Source organism: Lipophrys pholis (genome assembly GCF_963383615.2).
Source record: "Lipophrys pholis genome assembly, chromosome: 7".
NCBI lineage: Eukaryota > Metazoa > Chordata > Actinopteri > Blenniiformes > Blenniidae > Lipophrys > Lipophrys pholis.
Window position 1 is genome coordinate 9,921,142 of NC_137638.1, and position 23,539 is coordinate 9,944,680.

Sequence of the window (23,539 nt, forward strand, 5' to 3'; positions counted from 1 at the left end):
CACACTAATGTTTCGTCTGTCGAGGAGCTGTGAAGCTTCTCGGAAACTACTTAAAGCAAACTAACAAGGCTTGGAGCCAGACTGTGATTACCAATACCATCCAATGATCAAAGTAGCATTATCATGAATTACATCATGGACCTTTGACATTCATCTCCCTCCTTATGGGAATTTCCTTAAATACAGCACACGCACTCAATTTCAGTAAAATGTGATCTCATTAGATTTTGGTGACAACATGTTAAAGGTCAAGATTACCACAGCCTCATAAGTTCTTGTTAACGCACTCGCTTGCACTCAAGAGGCCTTCACAGAGTGTAACCGAGGTCTGACTGTATAGTGTACCAGCGTAGTTGCAGTGCAAAAGACTTCGTCATCATGGCAGTCTTGACTTTAAACTCTATCAAACCACTAAGGATGAAAATATAACATGAAAATCAGTATTTCTGCCTCCTTCACAAATCAGATTTCTCTAGATGTCGACGCTGTTGAGAAAAAATGTAATGACACTTTAAGAGTCACGTTTCTCATGTTGGGGTTTACACTTTGTCTTTTAGGTCTTCATGAGTTGTTTTCCCTTTAGTTCCCTCTTGTATTCTTCCATAATGGCTCCTGGTGGTGTCCTTGTGTCTCATGAGTCTCTGGTTCCCTTTATGCTTCATTCTCAGTGTGTATACAGTATATGTACCGTTCTCAGTCCTGTGCGTCTGCTAGTATTGGTTACAGCCTCACTTTGTCTTTCCGTTCTTGTCCTAGTTCATCTTGTCCTTGTTTTGAACCCTCACCTGTTTATGACAACTTGTTGGATTATCTGTATCTTTGCGTGTCACTGTATCCAACCTAGTCTGACTCCTGGTTGTGCGTTTCGGTCCTTTGCTTGAGCCTTGGCTTCATGATAGAAGTGTAAATCATACATAGACTACATGGCTTCATATTAGGTTTGGCCTTTATTGTTCACTGTCTTAAAGTCTGTATCCTCAGCAAATTATGTCTTGAAAAACATATTCCTACATCCTGAGTTGAAACCTAATAAATATCGTCAGAACGCCTGGAGGGATTATCTTCAAATGTGAACGATACAATCACTCTTACAGAAGAAGAACTGGATTTGGAGGCTTTGGTGGGCAAACATGAGAAGCTGAGGTTACTGTGGCCTCACATTCATCTCATGTTTATGAATCTAACATCTCGGGCCCCCTGAACACAAAACACAGTAACATTTGGAATGAGTCCGCACCAAAAGCCGTGCACCAAGTGAACAACTACAACAACGTCAAATTACTATCATATTCTTGATTTCATTTGTAATCTCACCTTGTATCTTTGCTTCCGACAGAAACTGATGCAGTTCTGGATGGTGAGCTTGTTGGAGGTCTCACTGGAGCCGGACAGGGTGGGCGGGTCCCCGCTGTCTTTGAAACAGCCCAAGTTTCCAGGCACTGTGGAGGGACAAGTAGGGGAGGCAGGAAAAGGAAAGTATCAGTTCCACACGACAACTTGGTTAAAATCTGAACTGACACTTGACATTTGGTTTGCGGATGTTGTGCAGCAACGAGGGCAAGCCCACATTTTCCCCTGAAAGCGTGATGGAGTTCAATTAACTCCAGAGGGGTTGCGGGCAAGCCAGCGGGAAGGGTAAGAGGCAATTACAGCAGGTTCAGGCAAAATCCTGGTTTAGATTTTATGAAACACATCATACATCGCAACTCAGGAACCTTTAATTAACTCATGGCCGTGTTCAACTCCAACAAGTTGTATCGTCATATCTGTGATGAAAGCTGCAATTGGCAGCCACACCCTGAAGAGAAATCTACGCTTACAAACTCCACAAGTGTTCAAGCTGCTCGGATCCTAAAAATAAGAGACAAGGAGAAGGGATGTGTGACTGTGAAGGATGAGGAGCAGGGAAAAGGTGAGACAGGGCAGGAATGTTCAAGTCATGGCGCCAGAAAAGCAGGAATCAGGAAAAAATACAAAAACTCAAACAAGCAAGTTGCAACAGATTAGGAATAAAACCTTTTCTACATGCATGGGTCTGCATTTGCATTTGGTCAGAGGTGAAATTTCATAAATTTGAAAAGCCAAGCAAATTGAAAAAAAAAAAAAAAAAAACTCACTCAATGAACTTTTCTAGATGGAATTTTAGAAATGGCAACGACTGGACAAAAGCCCAATCCCACATTTTACACATTTCCTAGGATTTATTCAAATCCATGAGTGGACAGAAGGAGCAATGAGAATCATTATTAATGAGTACTTCAGTCTGCTATCAGAGGCCACAGATGAGCTAAGAAAAACTCAAATATTTGCTAGTAGGTCAGATTCCACGAGACAAACCGAGGAGGACAGATGGATCACTGACCAGACCGATGGATGGAAGATGGATGTTGACGCGTCTCCAGATCTCATTCAAACAGATGAATCAGCCTGCCTCCCTTTATACATGGCGCATTCATCAAATACAATGCAATCTTTCAAAACCTAGTGCAGTGATTAAACACCCTAAAGCCTTTAAATTCAACATAATAGCCAGGGAAGTGCCAATAAAGCCCCCAGCAGTCTATATCCCCGTTTGTGATTTGTTTTTCATTGAGATTCAAACTGGCTCACTCGTGTTTCATTTCCATGTACTGATGTGAAACGAATTTGACAAACAGAAGTAGAGGCGCACTTTGAAAGTAATTTCCTCTGCAAGAAAAGGGAAGAAAAGCTCCTCAGTCTAATTGGAAGTAGTGTCATCTGGCCGTAGGGTACAGAACAGCTCATTAAGAAAAGACAAGAGGAAAGACTGTGTCCAAAATAGCAGGGATACAAAAGAGGATGCAAAAATCAAAAGCATGACAAAACATTCATAGTTCTGCATCCAGCATGCACGAGCCAAAAAGGAGTTTGAATCTAATTTACCACGGTTATATAAATCCTCTAGGTCCAATATTTTTGCAATAATTCAAACCACTAAAGAAACAAGTCACATCAGATTTTTTAAATTTTGCACAGGCATCACAATACTGCGAGCATGGAAAACAGCAACATTTCATCATGCTTGTGAATATTCTGCGTGGGCTCAAGGCCGGAAAGATAAATGCATTAGTGTGAGTTTACAAAGACCAACACAAATCCAATATGGCAGACGGCTCCACGGTGCCATTTCCCCCTCATTTTGAGAAAAGAGAGCGAGACATCTATTTGATCACAAGTTGGATATTACACAAGAGCACAAGAACAGCATCTCGCTCTGTGGACGTACCAACGAGACGCGACAGGCTCAGAGACTGCGAGGCAGTGAGTCCTCTGGTACTGTACTGATACTGAGGTGCCATCAGACGAACATGCACAGCTCGCCAATGACATCAAGTGACACCAGAGAACCAGAAACACAAAGAAAAAAAAACCCCAAACACTTACAATCCTTCCAAAACCAAACTTTCTTTCTTTTTCAAAAACAGATATTATTGCTTGTTTTCTGGATCTGTCCAGAGTTTTATCTTTCCACAGATGGCTATCCCGTCTCATGTAGAAGTGTTGGCATTTTCTCTACATTTCATTTAGATGTAATGGGTATACTGTAACCTGCGCTGTATAAATAACACTGAAATTGAATAGAACATTGTTGACATTGTGTCCTCCAGGCTGAAGGGGAGAGGAACCGTTAGGCTTGTTATCAGCGCACGGCTCAAAAGCCTCCATCTGTGATGGTATGGGGGGGGGTGTCGGTGCATGAGGGACTGAAAGCTTGGTTACCGCTGAACAATACTTGGAGGGTTTGGAGCTCGACAAAGACAACATGTTTTTCAGAAAATCCTTTTGCTTATTTCAGCAAGGCGATGCCAAACCACAATTCTACACCTACTACAAAGGTTGTGGTGGAAGACTGCTAAACTGGAAACATTTGCCGCCTTATAAAATGAATAATACATCAAACCAGGCTCAATACAGCTGAAAAAACTGCATGAAGCAAGTCAAAGAGAGAATTTAAAAGCTAAAGCATTTGGTCTCCTGGGCTACTTAACTCATCCAGCGCTGATGCAGCACGTTGGTGAACACTTTCTGCTGATGTGTTGCTAGTATCATATTCAGAGTCAGCTTTTATAACTTTTAAACGCAAACTGATTTCATTGTTTCAGCTTTTGGTGTGTTGTGGTTCCACCATTTTTGACGAAATGCAGGACGTCATGTGATTTTCTTATTCTGGAGAAAATTTCCCAAGTTTTCTGGAAATGGGATTGTGCAACTTCACTGTGAAAGAGCATCAGTCAAAACTGCCGTTATGAGCTGGACGTGACCTTAATAAAGACCCCACATTGTCTGAAGTGGTTGCTAGTGTTAACTCTCTGGCTGGCACGCAACCCGCCACCCCCCCAGATGCATGATGGATTCCTCAGATTCCTCCTGTTTGCGTAAGATCGAGGCTGAACGACTTCGGCGGGTGGAAAAATGCGACATGTTGTCGATTCGGCACAAACTGTTGTCCACAAGAATGTCCGCCAGAGACTGGAAAAGCAAAAGAGAGCAGAAGGATAGGAGACGACGTGAAACAAGCTGGCAGGCAGCAAGAGCGAGGGAGCCTGCGTTTCGTTCGCTGACCGCAGAGTGACCGGTGAGCTTTTGGCTGTAGCCGTGAATCTGCTGCCGTGCGGAGCCGTGTTTGACAGATGACTCAACACTCGCAGGCAAAGCTCTCAAAACTGTCTGAGACCGGTCATAAATCACATGCGATATTCTTCGCTTGAGTCAGGAGCACGCCAGAGTTTTATAAGTGGATTAATAATTTGTTTGAATCGTTCTCCAAGAACCCAACAGTCGTGGCGTTAAAGGCCAGGATTAAATGACAGGTTCACGGCAAACACAAACGGCAATAAGAATGTTTTGCGGTCTGTCGTATTTCCATGGCGAGAGAGGACAGCGTTGTGGAAGTGGTTTCTTTATCTGCTGCTGGAGTGTGCACTGGATTAACCCCCGAGGAGTGTGCAACGGGCGAGCAGAGAGGAGACGAAAGATAAACACCTGATTGGGAACCATCAACCTCCCTCTGAGCAAGGCAGGCACCACTTCAATGAAGCTTTTGAGAAGAAAAGAGAGGTAAAAAAAAAATGCTACTGCAGGGCTCAGCAGACAGATTAAAGACAGAAATGCTCCTTTTTTTCTTCACTTTGCTTTGACAAGAAGATTGCAGACTAGAGTTAATTTATCATTCTTTGTCCTCCTCTCCTCCCCGGAGCTGTGAAGCAGCAGCCTGGAAGCAGCAGGTGGTGGGGTTGTATCGCACCAGACTGTTTGGAGAGGAAGACGGAGACTTTGCAGAACATGCATAGAGCTCACATGGAGAAAATCTGCATAAATCTGCTTAAGAAAAACATCTGTTTGACAGACGCAACAAGTGCTCATAGCTCCACGTACAGTAAAACAGAAAGCACACAAACACCTTGAACACACTTCAAAGCTGTTGGTGGAATTTAGACTTTAACAAGCCAGAGGGGAGAAAAGAAGGAAGCACAAGGTGCATGAATGCTCCAGTCAGCCCAGACCTCTGGAAACCTTGGGGGATCACAGTGGGAGGAGGTCTCCCACAAAGTTTACAAAAAAAATAAAAAATCTGAGCCAAACGAGACCAACTGTAGACCAACGCAACCTGGCAGCCTGCTGTCTTAACCTTAGCCTTCCCGCGATGCAACGCAGCGCGAGACAGCGGGCAACAACAACAAAGTTGACAGGCATCTGCCGAGCGGGGAAAGAGGAGACACCTCTGCGAATGGCGCAGACACAACAACACCGCCGACCCAAAACACATCAGAGGCGAAGGGAAAAAGAACAACACGGCAACAAACATCATCAAGCATGCGCTGCAGGCCGGGGCAAGTGCACTTGGCAGCCGGCGCGTGCAGGCAGGTCGCCGAGCTGTGGAGGACAAACGTGCTATTAAGGAAACCTAATTAGGAGTTATACAGGTCCATGACATCTAGAGGGTAAAGAGCAGGAAAGTCGAAGAAGAAAATGAAGAGAAGAAGGTGAGAGAAAGGTGAAGGAATGCTATTCATGGGATTTTTATTTTTTAGGTAATTCACAAAAAAAATTTAATAAAATAAAAAATATTGAAGACAAATTTAAGAAATGTGTGTTTAGTAGATGACTATGGAATTCTAAGAATAAGAATAAGCTGTTTGCACTGGTGGAAACAAGATAAAGCCAATTTGTCATGGGCTACACCTTTACACTCAGCTCTTCTGCTCTCATGCAATTTCCTTATATTTCAAATGAAAACGGAAGACTTTTGTTTTGGTTGTCCGTTTACACAACACTGGTCCTCAGAGCCATTGAAAACCGAACTTTTGTAAAATGGATCCCAAGGTGAAACTTTTTGAAAACACTCCGTCTCCACGTAAACAGGGGAAAAGAGCACATCTAACAAAACGATGTATAATTGTAGGGGGTCGTAATGTGATTGCTGTCAGTTCATTTGGTTTACTTTAGCTGCATGTTTGTTGTTTCAGTCAGAAGACTCTCAGCAGCTTGCGAGTTACCGCTTCAAGAGTAACCGTGGGACTATGAAAGGTCAGAGTGAACGGGGCTGATTGGAAATGCCCACACAGGTCAGAGATAATATCGTCCTCTGGTTTCATTGTGTGGGTGATGGCACTGGGTTTTTATAAGGAGTGATTACAGCAGTGCTGAAAATTACAGATTAACCTGTCCAATATATTCTCTATATCAGAGATGTCAAGTTCATTTTAGTTAAGAGCTCCTCAGAGGCCAATTTGAACTCAATAGGGCCAGGCCGGCACCATGATAAAAGCCTAATGCATTAAACCTTCCAAACTTTCCTTCACATTTAGTGTAAAGACGAGGCAGTACGTTCTAAAAATGTCAGCAGAAAGAAAAACAGATCTGCACCAGCGTGTATCAATATAACACTGGTCACACAGCAGACCGAAGTAAATGTATTCTTTTATTTGCGTTGTTGAGAGAAACAACTCATCAAACTTGCTTTGTTTTATAGGAAAAACAAATGAATCAGCAACTGATTAACAAAATCATCAGTTGAATAAATCCATGTGCTTTTGAGACATGTGAGTCTGAGACATTAAAAATAAATCACAATATTAAATGAATGTGAATAAGTAGAGAGAAAGACATAGAACAGAACAGAGTTTGTTTGGTTCTCACAATTACAGTCTTCACAACCAGGAAACACATGTTCTTTCAGAATATAATAACATGCTATGCTGTCTCCCAATGCGATATAGCTCTATATTTACCATCTCCTATAAATTGACTTGAAACGCAGCTGTGAAGCTCTATGAAGTCTAAATAAACACACACCTGCCCACAAAAAAACAAATGATCCACAGCTGAATACAAATAGTGTCAATGTTTGCTCTCATGTTTTGGCCTTTTGGCAATAAATGCATACATGCGAAAGTGCTTCAAACACATTCATCTGTGTTTCATCTATTATAGTCACTTGGGACAATCATCATGTCTGAGATACGGTTTAACTTGAAATGATAAAGAAACCAGTTCCACCAGGACAGAACTGAATCTCTGATAAGGATCACAGGTTGGAATGTGTTAAAGGTATTTATTAATAAAACAGGAATAAAAACAAATCATTAACGTGCGATCATAAAGAAACTAGACACACACACACACACAAAAAAAAAAACGTCATTAGCGTGTCCACCTTAAAAGAAGCAATATAAAAGAGGTGTAAAGAATAAAAGCAGGATTTTAACAGCACATTCCTCAAACCTTTAACAGGCTGAATGCAAGTAATTTAAAACACAGGTATGTTGATGTCTTGGAAACTCTCCCACAGGATCATTAATCTGCCACCAGCAGGTTAACCACTCAAATATGAAGCACACACACCTCCTGAAACGTGCATTACGTTCCCAGGAATGCTGGGCACAAGGAGAAAAAAAAAAAAAGGAAACAACACTTATCGATGTTGATGTTTATGCGATTTTTTTTTTCTACTCCCCCCCGTTTTGTTTTGCTCCTCACTCCATCTCCCTTTCATTGTGTCTCGGCCCCATTTATTACCCCTTTTGTATTACAGTATACTCAATACATAAACAAATACAGCTGCTGCATTTCATCAGCCCTGTGATTAGTCTTGTCGGCTGCACCCCAGCCTCACGAGAGAACACGAGAGAAACAGAGAAATATTCCACACGGTCCCGCAGGACGCCAATTTCTGGAACCACGGTATTGTTTGGTGGAGAGGTGGGAGTTTACCATCATGTGCTTCTGCTGGGTTTCTGCTTTGTTTTTCAATGGCGGTCATAAATTCTGCAGCTTGTAAATGTGAACAGTTTACAGTCAGACAATAAAAAGTCTTATTATTGGACAGAATGAGAAAAGCATTTGTTTTTTTAATGGACAGGCTTCGCAAGTTGGGAGTTTGACAGAGGCTGTTTACTGCATCTGACCCTGTTTGTTTGAATATTTCTGTGTGTGTGTGTGTGCGTGAAACTCTGTCACACCAAGATTGAGATACAAGAGATCAATGCTCCTACCCCGGAGCCTCGGGGGTAGTGACTAACCATCTAATTAGAGGTTATAGGGAGGAGCCGCAGCTCTAAATGAATAATTAGTGCCTTCACAGAGTCTGGGACAAACAATACAAGGGAGAAATGAAAAATGGCCACCAAACCGCATCGCCGCCTCTCCCCGACAAAAACCAAATAGTCTGTGTCCCGAGGACTCGGAGGAGATTCAATACCTGAGCGGACGCAAGGTGAAAAGACGAGGAGACACATGGTGGCCACCTCAGGTGTTAAATAAGCGCTTCCATTTATCATCATTTTCTTTCAAAGAGATCCACTTCTTTCTACTGTGGGAGGTTGTCGTACTTGTCTGAATGCCAACTATAAATAACACAGCCTTTAATAAAGCACCATTATGTGCTTTTGCATCTGAACTGTGGATTTAAAATGTTCTTTGGTGTTTTTCTCCTCAAGGTTATTACAAAAAAAGCCACAAAAACACGTCGAACTCCTCCAGATCCATGCAAAATGGAGAGTAACAACAGTAAGCGTCTGTTTTCTAAGATCCTGCATAACGGGTACGAAATTACACCTTTACATAAGCAGATAGTGTTTTCAGTTTGCGTGAGTTTTAAACAACAGAACTAACATCACGTGTGAAAAGGAGTACTCCAATGAGGGTTGAGAGTGTTTTGAACCCTGTTTACACGAGAGCAATCTTCTGGAAATTAGAAAAATGCGACATTGGAGAAGATCAGTCACATCTTGAGGTATAACACAGAAAGTAGTTCCCAAATAAAAGTTGAGAAAACTATCTGAGAAAAACCACAATAACAACAGCATCAATGCTAAAGGCTACGCCTTTTGGCACCATTTCCTAAACGAGTCATAAATAAATGCAATCATTAGTAAAACAAACGTGCCATATTTATCAAATTAACATGAACTTCCGAGTGTTTTCCTAATTGACGTTGTTATTTTGCATTAGTTATTCCTCTTTGCGTCCTGTTATTAGACCAGCTCCCATGTGTATGTGTGCATTATCACATTTGTGCACGTTTATATACATGCAAACTTTTAGCAAATAACGCCCCAAGGAGCCCTATTTCAATAGCATAGAGTGCTCAGCATGCAGCGTATTTCACAATAAAATGTTAGAAATTGCTCACGCAGGGTTACATACTTAATTGTCACTGTTGGTAATTGCTCCAGATCTGTCTGGATCAAATTACAATTTCTTTGCACTTGCCGTCCAACAGTGTCATTATGCAAGACAACTGAGAACTGTTCACCATATAAATATTGGGCATTTTTCCCAGTCCTGCAATTATTAAGTCATTAAGCAAAATGGACCTCATGAAAATGCAAAAGCTTCTGAATAAGATCCCAAACCTGGACGATTATCAGACTGCCATGCTGAAGACTTGTTTTTTACACTTTCTAAATTGAGATGACGTTCAGACTTCCAATTTGCCAATTCTGTTGCCAATTTCACAGCCCAGTGAGACGGTCCTGCTAGAGAGGAACTCGGTAGTAAGTAGCAGGCAGCCTGGCTTTGACCTTAGGAGGTTTGAGGTAAGAGGCATCTATTATCACCCACGCTCTGCTTCTTTACTAATGCTTGGTTTACTAGAGAGCAGAGGCAGACCAGATAAAAAAACAAAAAAACATGGGTGAGTCATAGGTAGCCCCGCCCCCATTCTTTTTATTTTATTAATGAATGTTTGCAAAAAAAAAGACACAGATTCAAAATTTGGGAAAAAAAACACTATTAGAAATTCAGACTCCTATTTTTAATTCTTGATGGATAAATTTGATGTTTTAGGCCCCACAAACACAACAACATTTGCATTTTAGTTTCAGAAAGTGTTTACATGACTAGTTTTGAAAACGATGTCTGTTTCCACAGAAACTGCTGAAACTATGAAAATTAAGAAGTTTTCATGTCGAGTAACTAGTGGGTGCTTTGTTTGTAATGAAACCACACACACCCACGTGTGCAGAGAACAACACGCTATATACATTAACAATGGCGAGTACTTGGACATTCATATGAACAGTTAAAGTGACCCTCAAGTATAAAACTACCAAGTCCCAGGAGAATATGGATTGGGAGTCATGCCACCCTGGAGGCCGCCATTGTCGTTATTGTCCATCTACTTGCGCATGTGCAGAACTGTTTACTACGGCTGTGGTGAGCATTCGCAGTAGCAGCATCTCAGAACAGTTGCGGTCTCCTCTGTTTCTACAGAGATGCAGCATTTTCAAAAAGTCATGTATTCAGTGGCTCGGAGCACCGTTGTCGAGTAAAAGGACCAAAAAACACAAGGAAAGTTTTCCGTTTTCACTTGCAAATCATAGTAAACCAAAAATAAACCGTATTCAACTTTTTCCTTTTAAATCCATCAGGAGGTAAATACCTTTCATCCACACACATATAATGAATATGCAACTTTTACTTTGTTGTTGAAATGAAGATTGTTTGGATATAATAAAAAAGAAACAACAACAACTGAGTGCATCATTCAGCTGATGCAGTGTTTCCACAATGGACACTAGGACATAACAATGGAGACACAGGGAGAAAAGCTTTTTCCCAGACTTGCTTTGAAAGTCTGTCAGTGAAGGTAACACAAGATGAGCAGCTAAAAGCACCAGAGGGGGAATCTCCTTTGTAACTGCAAACACCGTTCAACAATAATGTTCATTATGTGGAGAGTAATTAGTCCCGAAACTAAACACGTAACTTTGTTCTGAGAACGAACAAGAGAAAAGCAACATGCAGCAATTAACCAAAGGTTCACGATAACAGGAGAGTATGAAAGTACTCCATAAAAGTCAGAACAAATTTGTCCATTAGATAATTAGTCTCTGCTTTTCACGAGCTTGGCGTTTGATTTGAGCGACACAAGAAAAGAATTGACTGGAGTGCTCTCGGAGCATGAAGGGTACATCATGAAGATACCAATTAGGGAAGTTTGATAAAAAAAATTTTTTTTTTTTTTGCCATCAGTTACTTTTTGAGATGCTTCATGAACAGCATTCTGCGACACATTATTAAGACTATGTATGACAGTGCGCGGTTCCCTTTAAAACTGACACGCCACTGTTATTAAAAGCTGTTGCGCTCAAAAGAAAAAGTACACATTGCACTTCGGTACAAACCATTGAATGTTACCATTTGAACTCCTCCTCACTGAAGCTGTACAGACCTTTAACCAAGAGGCCACAGTGTGTTTCCTCAAGAGGGCACATCTAAGGTCATTGAACATTTTGAAGAAATTCAGCTTATTTAATTTACTTCACATGAAACAAGTTCTTTAGTCCTATATGTCACCAAGTAGGTTTGTGCTATAAACCTATCCAAATGGTTTTCTTAACATGACAGCTCCAGGGTTCTGGCAGCTGGTATAAATGTTGACATAAAGAATATTTTGTTCAGAAACACTTTGCAGAATAACACTATGCTTATGTGTTTTTAGGCTAGGACTCTGTTGTAGACTTGCTTCATCACAGTTTTACCTACATCATTAAAACTCTTTGATTATACGGGTGAATGCACAGATCGAACAACACTTGCTGTAATAAAAAAATAAATAAAAATACATTTATTGGACCTGTGCAGAATAATGCTGATCCAGATTTGAAGCCCCATTTGTGACCAACCTGCTATTAATCTTCTTCTTTTTCTCCAGGACAGGCACTAAACAATGGTCTAGTTGCTCTCATTAGCAAACTTTCTACAAAACCGGCTCCCCTCGTAATCAATACCTTTAATTCTCTAATGGCCTCGGCTGATTCAACCTCAGCAATGTTATGAGAGGCACAGAGCCAGAGAGCGGGGGGAGGGGGGGGGGGGGGGGGGGGGGGGCTGTGAGATGAACTCCTGTCTCTCTGGTTTCTGTCAAAGTGCTGTGGACAGGTATTTCCCCTGAGGACAGATGTGGGTGGAGCCATGGAGAGGTCAGAGGTCAGAGTAAGGTAATAACAAGCGTTTTCAAAGCTCCTCCACCCACTTTGTCAGGTAAGAACAGGTCTAATGCAGGTGAAAGAGCTTTGGCAACACCAGACCTGCCACCGTCCAAATACAGGCCACAAGATTCTCCAGGCTCAGTCATGTAGGCTCTTGGTCTTTCAATCAACCCACTCGTACAGGAAGGAGAACAAGGCCCTTGGTTTCTCCAGCCTGGCTAATATCCAAAGTGAAACAAAAAGTTTCATCACATCAGAGTGATGGTTTAAATTATCGCTCTGAATCTCTGGGACATGAAATTGCTCTCTGAAGAAGCACCGTCAAAGATCTTGGTAATGTGTAATATTTATTGTGTCTGGTGAGGCAATCCCATTACCCAGTATTTTTCTTTTTAAATCATACTTTATTTTATAGGATTGGGCCGGTAAGGCCAAAAACCTCAGTTCATGCTCTGGCTGCATGCGGGGGCAGATATTACATCATTTTTCTTCTCAAGGGAAGTCTACATTTAGTACGTTCTTTAGCTCTTCTTGGCTATAATTCTTGGAAATGGAGCCACGATAAGCCTTGCAGCCTGGATTTTGGATGTGCTTGCCCATCTGACATGAAACTTCTTTGTGTTTTAAAGAGTCGGAATTTAGCTTTTTATGCTATAGAGCCTTTTCTTTCCTAACAGCCAGATCATCACCTCGACTGACCCAACTTCATTCCCAATGGCAAGCGATTACGACAATGAGCCGACATGAACTTTTGACGTCTGAAAAGATTTTACACTTCCCCAAAACTACACAAACACACGTGCACACACACGCACATCTGCGCTCAGTGTTGCCCGAACCTGCCTCTGTTCGCTGGTCGGGAGGTTTGGTTGTGGTGAAAGCTGGTACAAGACCACCGAGGGAAAATATTGTGCCTCTGAAAACAATGACGGAGAGTGAGACAAATGCAACAATAACAGTGGCTGAAAGTATCCCTGGTTCTGGCAACCACAGCAGACACAAGGCAGGGCAGAGATCACTCAGTCGGGGTTTGTCTTCCAAATCACACGTCCAACTTATCCCTCTTATTTATTATGTTTCACTTGTTCTTCTGACAGACATTCAACCCCCAATTGTGTTTATAATGAGACCTTTAAGGACGCTTTCTCTCCCAGCGTGATTAAGATTGTTAGATTTTTTTTTTTTTCACAGTACAATAAGAAAAGGAATATTACCAGAAGGTTTCCAACAAAAACTGAGAGCCAGGTAGTGGGATGTCTTAAGAACCAAATAAATCTCAATTGATTGGTTGTTAAAAGTTCACCTGGTCAACGGTAACCCAACGAAAAAAAAAGATTATCCTCGTGTGTCATCAGGACATATCCAGTGGAAACCACAAATGCCTGCACAGTTTTATGCCAATCAAAGTTGAAGACGGTGGGGTGTTTATGTGGATATGTTTAAACTACAAGCTTTCAGTGGTGTAAAAGTGAAAGAAAGAAGAGAAAAAAAAACATCTGGGGATTAGCAGCAAAAGAAACATTCAAGTTTCTCAGAGGTTTAATATTTCTTTTGCTGCTAATCCCCCAGATTAGCAGCAAAAGAAATATTCAACGTCTGAGAAAGTTGAATGGGCCACATTAATCGTTTAAAATCAACACGGACGAGTTTACAAAAACATTAAGTCAATTCAGTTTTAAAACCTGTGTGTATGTTTTATCCGATCCTAAATACTAAAAGTACACAGAAAAAGAATATATTAAAAAAAGAAGAAATTATAATAAATAGCTTTGAAGCATGGTCAATCTGTTTAGCATCAAGTCGAAGAGCGCACAACTTCAAAGTGTTATTTTTAAGCATCATAAATCAATCGTGTTGAATCTATTGTGATCATTGCATACTTTCCTCAACACCTATCAATTAAAAAAAAAAAAAAAGAAATCCCTGACAATACACATTTTGTTGTCCTTAAGGTGTGGCCGCTGAGCTTGCCAAATGCTTGTGATGCAGCCGGTATTGACAGACAGGGTTAATCAGACATTCCCTCAATTGTCGGAGCACATGAAAGTAAAGCCTGCTGTAAGCCAGGCATTCAAACATCAAGAGGTTAAACGATTGGGTGTAAACACACCGGCAGCCCTGCAACAACGTAACACCCTAAAATACCTTAAAGCTTTTGGGAATTGTGGCGTACACATAATGAGGCTCATTACCCCACACAGCAGGTATTGCCAGCCACAAGAACAATGTCTGACTTAAACAGAGACTGTAAACACATGGCATCCTAATGTATTAGGGCAAAAAAAAAAAGAAGTGCAGAGTGACTTTTTGTAAACATTAGTGTGTGTTTAAGTTGATTTACCCTCTACTGATATTACTTTCCGATTATCCTGGAGATTAAATACTACATGTTCCACCTCCTGATGTTTTAATTTAAAACTGCTTTTCTGCTGTGTGAAACATGGGAAAAGTAATTTAAGCCGCGGAGAAAAAAGCTCAGTGGCATAACAAGTTTTTCTTGGTTATGCACTGTTGAGAGAGGAACTTCCATTGCACACATCAAAGCAACTTTGTCTTGGCAAACGCTTCAGGACTTCACCCTGACAGTTTCACTCCGTGTCAGTCAAATTCAATCAGGGCATGTCCTCAAGCGAATGCATGTCAGCTTAAAGGAGCCACACCGAAAGAAATGAGTCTCCAGAACAAATTGCTGAAGGGTGGAATCATAATTTTATCAAAGAGCTTCATAAAACTGAATAATTTGCTATCTTAAAGATCAGTGATGTTAATTTTTGATGAAACTGGCATTTGGAAGAAGAAAAAAAAAAAGCCTCTGAAAACTGATTTTTAAGATCTCCCATGAATCATGTGAAAGGATGGATTCAGCTGTGGGCTTGAGCTTGTATTTGATGAACATAATGGTTTGGCCAGAGGTTTCACTGGTAAATTCCTCACACCTCATTAGAAAAACACCTCATTGGGAAGTCAGAGAACATAAAGCCCTTCGCTGCCCTATGATCTCAAAAAGGATTTGTGGTTTTTGCTAATTTTGTTGCGATGCAAAAACTCAAGAGTCCAGCTCATGAGGTTAACCGTCTCTGGAAAATACTAACAATTGATAGACTGAACACGATTCCATGTTTAAACAGCAAATTGTCTAGTTTGCTAAACTGATATTAACACAAGTGGCTTTACCAATAAAACACGATTAAAAACAATCTGAATTAGTGGTTATCCTCTGGCAAGTGTGAAATCAGATGATTATTCATCCAGTGGATGGTTAAAAGTTCAACCTTTAGGACGTTCACCTCTGATGAGGTCTCACTTAAGACTTTCAGCAGATCAGCATGTCGTCAATGAGATTACCGGGTTTTGTAAAGTTGACTGTACTTGCCTTTTTATGCCTGACAAAAAGTTAAATGTGTTTAACTGTTTCTGTCTGGTTACAAAAGTCAAGATATTAAAGGTTGTGCGTTTCTCATCTATCTTACCTGTGGGTGTTTACAGGTCATATCATGTGTGGGTGTTTTAATATAAAAGCTGGTGTTGTCACGCATTAGGCTTATAAGGTTGTAATATTCCCTGTCTATCAGGTCCCACTTCTGTTTTTCTTGAGCATTAGTTTTCCAATACTCCTCTTGTTTCAGGTCTTGTGTGGCTCCGCCCCTTGAATTACCTGCGGCCCTTTCACTTGTGTCCTGCCCTGCTACCTTTCTGTGCTTGTGTATTTAAGTTGCAAGTTCAACTTGTTCTTGTCATATTTTGTTTCAAGTGTGTTGGGTCCTCGCCTTTTCCCTTGTGTATCTTGTGTACTCGCGTCTGTTTTTTCAACTGCTTACCGTACTTAGTTTAATCGTTGCCTTTCAATCTATTGGACCTTGTCAGACTGCTGTTCCCTGTGTGAATCTTGTTACAGTTTCATTATGAACTCTGTTTGACCTGCGCTGATCTGAGCTGTTGTTGTGCATCTCTGTCTGGTCATGTCTCCAATATTTTCTGTATCACTTCATATTTGTTCAAGGAATCCCAAGGAGGGCTCACATATTAAAGTAATTTAATATAAGCCAGTGTGTTCATGGTACAATCACCAGAGGAAAACGGTTTTGCTACACAACAACTGGACCTCAAAAAAGGATGACACTTGTGACAAGGATATGCTTAGCTGAGCATTTAGTGGTCTGTGAGTGAGGAGGCCCTCCATTGAAACGTCGGCTTTGGGCAGAGGATGGTACGCAGTGACAGCTCACTGTTTTTGAAATGTTTAGACTATTTCACCACATGATAGTTGCTGCTGCAAGGGATTACTAGGATCAGCAAATGCAACAACCTACGCTCTAAACTGTGCTGTCAAGCACCGTGTGTTTTCTTGAGCCACATGTGACCCGGGTGACAACTGTGCATCCTGCAAGGGTGTGTCAACCTCACCCGGGTGGCATGACCCCAGATGGCAAGGCACCCAGCCGGAAAACAGATGAACCATTGCATGCTGTGGCAGGTGCCTTGGCGAGAGGCAACCAATTACTAACCACCAACATCAAACGTAGGCAGAAAAAAAGCAGACAGAACGAAGGCACAGACAAAACAAAAAGCCAGACTAAATGAAAACAAAGACCACTGTTGCCCTTTCTCTGGCACACCACAGTGTTTTTCAGGCTTTTGTTGCCAGCCACAGAGGGAAAACACTGACACCGAGAGAGCATCAGCATTCCCTCGCTTGACAGCCGAGGCTTCAAGATGCAGCAGATTGAGACTAGGCAGAGCCAGGAGGTGAAACACCACGTGGCGGCCGCGGTTTCACAATAGAAACGATGGAGTCTTCTGCGTCTGACTGAAAAGCTCCTCGGTACCCCTGCAGGGAGAAACCGTATTTGTGACACTGAATCTGCCGCTGACAGCAAACTGTCTCCATTTGTTATGTTACGGGGCGCTATCCGAGTATCAAGATGCAAACAGAAGTCGGGACAATCGTGTAAGACAGCATTTGATATGAGCAAAGCTCGCAGCCATTAGAAATGGGCCACATGTAGCAAGGATGGGTTACACTCTGAGCTGCACTGGACCCTAGACAAAACAACAAGGCTGAACCAGCACATGGTAAACCCATCTGGAACAAAGGGTGGCCTAATTTCACCCGCAGATAAGGGATGAGCCCGGCTCGAGTCAATGTGGGTTGCCACTCTCTTTCGCTCCCTTCTCACAAAGGTTTGGGATATCTCTTTTGGACACGGAGCTAAATGATGACTTGTCCGAAGTAGGCCAGTCAAAAAGCTCCAGTGTACAGTAACATGCAAAAAATAGCATGGATAAATACATACATTCATGCAGGCCATGTGGCTAACAGGCATTATTTGATGGGTTAATGGGTTGTTAGCCATTCAAACAGCAGGCTTTAGTCAAGCATGTCACATTGACAGGATAATGGTAGATCGCTGGAGGCAACAGGCAGATGTTGAGGTCTGGTGGTACCTATTCACTATTACCATGAAAAGACATCTTAAAGTTTCAAATCCACCCTTCCGCTGTCTGGTTACTACTGCCGTGCCATTCACCTCGGGTTCAAACACACGCCACATCTTTTTCTTTGGTTCCATTCTGTTATTTAGCTTTTATGTCTAATGATTTCCGAAGGCGCGTATTATAGCTAAAAGCCACCCACACCATCCACCTATTCATTTAACTATTAGCTATACACGCTAACAGAAGCTGGAGGCAATCTGAGGTAATACGAAGTGAGAGGTGGGGTCAATACCAAGACTGACGCACCGAGAACAATTACAATCCGATTGTCACTTGCAATTAATTTAAATTCGCCAATCATCCAAACATATAATCCCCAAGAGGAGTAGGCACGGGAGGCCAATGAGTTGAAAATCAAAAACTTTACGTGACAGTAAAATGTAATTTATGAATATACTGTATACACACACTGCAAAATGAGTTATGGCTTCAACTGTCTGTGACAATTTGCCTTACAAAAGGCTTGTCATCACACTCACACAAACACGTATTTCCAGCATTAAAATTTCGCGGAACATCCCCAGGTTTGTTGACATCTTAGCGTCATGGAAACTCCCGAAGTTTCCTGAAGCAATGTGTGTACAAGATCCCGTTTGTACACTCGACCTCGCAAGATCTCAATTTGCAAATGGAAAACTGAACAATGGATGGAAAACGAACATTTAAGACTATTCTCAAGACTTGAATATTTTTTCCAATCTGATAGCTTTATAATGAAAAAAATTAAATGCATTTGGCTTATAAAGGCCACAGAAGTGAAGTTTGTAAATACTTGTTGATCGTACAAAAAATATTTCATTAATGTGATTTGACAAGTCAACATTTTTTTGTCCCTCCTACTTGTTATTGTAAACTCAGGAAACGTCGATGCAAACACCACAAGGGCTTTTTGTTCGTCTTCCTCAACATTTGAGAGCTAAAAAAATATTTCACACGGAATTATCTCATTGAATATAAGAGTACCATCAATGTTTGTTTTAAATTACAAAAAGAGTTACTTGTCACTTGTGACGTTCCTTTACTTGTTATACAAGGATAGCATATTTTGGGTAAAGTTTAATTATCTATTTTATTTAGGATGTCTTTATGGTGTGCATGTAGCTGTCAACACTGTGTTGGGAGTCGGATGCACACACACACACACACACACACACACACACACACACACACACACACACACACACACACACACACACACACACACACTTATGATGTGTTTGAGGACGATAATATTTTCCACACTAATGCAGATGTTTGCATAGCACCTCTTCTTGAGTTTCATGTTGCGGACATGCAAACAGCAGCAGACAGCTTACATATATTCTGATATTTATTTAGATGCAAATGGAATCTAGCCAAAGACAGCAGCTGTACAACTGTTTTAATCTTAAGAACAGTAACACAATTATGGAGGTTTCACAGTTTGTTGTGAAACAGTGTTATTGATTTCACAACAGTATTCTGAAATGATTTCTTTTACTGACAAAAGTGTCATTACCTTAACATGCTGGACACTGAGCCGGGTTAATGGAAGAAAATTCTTTCCAAATAATCTAGAGACTGATGAAGCAAGTCAACATCATGCTGAAATGCAGATTTAGAGGAAGATTTTTTGAATAAATCTTTGGCATTAAAACGGCACATGACGATCTTCCCCCTGTGAGTTTTCAACAGAAGCGATTAAATAGGTGGAGGGAATGAAAGTACCGGGATTAAAGACAGGCAGCGCTTTGTAAGCGTGTGCCAAACGAGTAGAGAAGACAAACAGGAGAACCCAGTGTAAACAGTCCGTTGCGCACATTTATCCGGGATTTACTGGACAGGAAAAGTCTCACACCCACATCTGAGTAACCCATACAAATGCATTGGCAAACTGGTTGATGCACATAATCATTCGTATCAACAAGCGTGTCAAAACAAGCTACGAAGCCAAAGGGGGGAACTTACAAAGCACACATTATACACACGTACACACACACAGGCAGCAATGATTGACAGGTTGCATTAAAGTGAGGGCAGGCCCAGGCGTAGTGAAAGGAGGGGTGACGAGAGGCAATTAAGAGACATTTTTCAAAAGATAATAGCTGTGTACAACACATGCAGTCCATAAATGCTATTCATAGTAGGACGAGCATAGTTATAAAATGCTTGTCTGTACACCCATGATATAGCCCAGAGGGCACGGAAGGAAGAAGCAGAAAAGAGAGAGAGAAAGACAAAGATAAAACAGTGACAGTCTCTTACTCCGGCATGTGGGGATGTCACAATATCGCCAGTAGATCCCGTCCTCGTGATCGGCAATGTAGCACCACGGTTGAACGTCCCCGTCAGGATTCCTGGAGACGGAGAGGTGAACAAAGTTACGGCCGAGAGAAATTTGTCAGTTCAGATCGCCATTAAAGCTACATTTGGGGGCACACTCTATTCTGTATGTTTCAGTAAACACAGGACACGTTTACATGAGCACTGTGTAGTCAGCTTCAGGAAGACCAGAGTTCAGTTCCAGTTAGTTTGTGCACTCTGGTGCAGACCAAACACACAAACTCAGGTCCACATTAGAAATGTGGATCTCTGTCCACTTACACATGAACTCTGGTGGAGATTGTTTACAGTGTGAAATGCCGGCGGACCAAATTCAGGAAGTGAACTAAAGAGAGTGACGGAGAGCGCCTGTTGTATTTTGAGTGGAAAATTAGACCAAGCATGCTGAGAAAAACAAAGAAAAAGCTCGGAAAAGGTCTTGTGGGCAGACGTGGAATAATGATGATGTGCAGGAAATGATCGATACAGGGTCAGATTGCTATATATACCGTGGCTGCTTGTGGCCACACACAAGAAGCGTTTGGTCCGCTTTTAAAAGGGCAGTGGGGAAGTGCACCAAACCAAATGAAAGGTGTGCAAGTCCACGAACTACGTGCAGATAATCCTGGTATAAAAACACCCCGAATCTCTTCAGGTGTGAAAAGATGAATGGGAGTTCACCTGTTAGGTAAATATATATTACACATATTTGATACAACGGCTACTGATAAAACAAGAACTTGTTAGTGGGAATAAATGCTAAAGAATATAGCCGTTAAAGCCCCAGTAGTGACCATGAAATCATAACTTTTTTTGTTTGGTTTATTTTTTTGTATAGTTTCAGGTTTCAGGTGCTTTGACTAAAGCATGCAATTAAATGTTCTGAATGTATTTTTAACGATTGGTCCACCAGTGATCTGTGAAGCAAAATGAGGCTCCAGAGGCTGCAGAGCACATTAAGACCATCACACTAGGCCCAGTTTACATGATAACATTTCAAGTGAAAACGGATTGTTTCAGAAATGGTTGCACGCCAAAGTTTTAGAAACAGTTTAGTTTTCATGTTGGGCCACGAGTTGGCGCTGTCGATTGTTTTTTGTAATGAAACCACACATGTACACAGAAAACAATATGCTATAGACATTAACAGTAGCGAGCACACATATATAGAAATATTTGTAATAAGTATGATGTGCTGAGGTATTGATTGTGTTTTATCATGTCTGTGTGGAGGAGGTCTTTGAGATGCATTGACGGATTGATGAAGGTCAAAAGCATCCAGAGGACAGAGAGAGGGTGGAGAGGAGGAGAAAATGACAGAAGCAATGTCACCGAAGAACCATACCCACACAAAGACAGCATATCGACTGAAAACCCCTCTGCTGAGAGCTGAATACTGTAGTTCATGTTTCAGAAGGAGAGTATCTTGGCTGTGTCATTCATCCTGAGTAGCAACCCTTGGTGCTTGTTGGTTTAGGCCTTCCCCGGCACTCCAGAGGCCTGAACATGAACGTCAGTCAAGGGCCAGACCATTTGGTCTGGTTGGAGGTCGGGGGGAGCAGGTCTTTGTTCTGGTCCAGACAGAGACCTGAAAAGGAGATGGGTGACGGGGCCAAGCTTTTGTCTGAGGGCAGAGGCCTCTTTTGAACTTCATCAAGGCACTTTTAGCCCATCATAATAAGGCTGACAGGCCCCTCGGTGCTTTTCCTTTTCAGCTTCACTTTCAAAAGAGATGAGAAGTGGGATTGAAGATAGAAATACCTAAAAGCTTTGTGCAGGCTCCATATCTCCGGGGGAAATCATTCAACTTTGTGAATCATGGCAGCTTCAAAATCGCTGAGAAATCAAATCGAAGCGGTTGGCGAGCCGTGGCAACTAATTTTGGTGCTGCCTATGCTGTTTTTTCAAGATAAGGTAACTGAAGAAATACTCTCTCTGTACACTAAATGGCAGTCCAGAGTTTTTGTGGGTTTTTTTTAGCCTTGACTGCAATTGCCAGAGACCTTTTCTCTTTCTCGTTTGACACACCTCATTGTAGCATCTTGAAAAAGGCCCGCAGCACTGCACTATCCCGTTTCGCTTTTTGTGCACAAAGTTGTGAAGGGCGTTTCCATCCCTTTTCTTCTCCTATCAAAAACACTATCCTGAGTTTCCTCCTCTCTTTTCACAGTCAGAACAAGGTATTGACAAAGATGTCATTGTAGAGACTTTTCTTGGGGTTGAACTCAAGTTTATTAAGCTTTTACTTATACTTGGCACACCGTTGCCTATTACCCTCTGTCATTCTGATAGCAATGACCACTCATGTTTTATTCATTTTCTTTTAACCTTCATGCCACCAAAACTACTCTCAACTTGGCATTTTCCCACGTTTACAGAAAACCGCACTTGTTTCCCAGTATATTTGGCCACCATATCACAAGCCTAGATCTATGTTTGCTACTCCACCCAGAGTGAAGGCAGACACCTGTTTGTTTGGCCTGAGGCTACATTTGAAATAGCTGAAAAGATGGAAAAAAAAAAAAAAACTAGGCTGGGTCCTCAGAACACTGGATTATGTACCATTTCTCTACCTCTCTCTGGTCTTCTGGCTTTCATGCAAGCCAATGCATAAACCTGTCTGAAATAAGACTCCAGAGAACCCATGAAAGACACTAAAGCCACTTATGTAATTTACTGTGCTTCTTAATCACCCCCTGAGGAGGCAGACATGAATTACAACCATGTGCATTGAAGAAAAAAACATTCTCATCGGACCACGTCTGACCCAACAGCAGCATCTTTGATCAGTGAGTAATGTGGTCTGCATCCTTCTCTCTGAGCTTTCTCCCAAACCCAAAATCCAGAGTCACTCTTTATTCACACACCTGCATGCAGCCTTTCCTACAGAAGCACTGGAACAACATCTACAGAGCCAAAGAAAAGCCCACATGAGAGCGAAACGTCCTGCTCCAGAGGTGCATGCACTTCACTGTGGGTGTTTGGATGTGTGTGGAATGGACGTCGAAGAAAACGTGTGACGCAAACAGTCTGAGATTGACTCATGGTGTCGACGTGCAGATAAGAGCAGACCTCGACGGATGGAAATCCATTTATTTAACCCGGGACCGGAGAGAAAGACTCTGGTCCTTGTGGAGGCAGGCTGATAAAAAAATCCTTGCTTTGCTTGCATATATATACATATATAGACACACACATGTAACTCAGTGCACTTGTACATTTTAACGTGGTTCATTGTGACACCTGTATATATTTTTCCTTGACAAATACAGACAGACGTTTAC

At 41.7% G+C, this 23,539-nt stretch overlaps 1 protein-coding gene across 2 annotated transcripts in view; it reads right to left on the bottom strand.

Annotated features, from left to right (window-relative positions):
- Positions 1-23,539, bottom strand: part of kremen1 (kringle containing transmembrane protein 1) — a 73,261-nt gene that overhangs the window by 11,345 nt on the left and 38,377 nt on the right. For both annotated transcript variants that reach the window (XM_080467344.1, XM_080467343.1), the window contains exons 3-4: positions 20,199-20,290; positions 1,315-1,439 (exon numbers count right to left, since the gene is read on the bottom strand). In XM_080467344.1, coding sequence (XP_080323470.1) covers positions 1,315-1,439; positions 20,199-20,290 — 217 coding nt within the window. The remainder of the gene's footprint in view (positions 1-1,314; positions 1,440-20,198; positions 20,291-23,539) is intronic.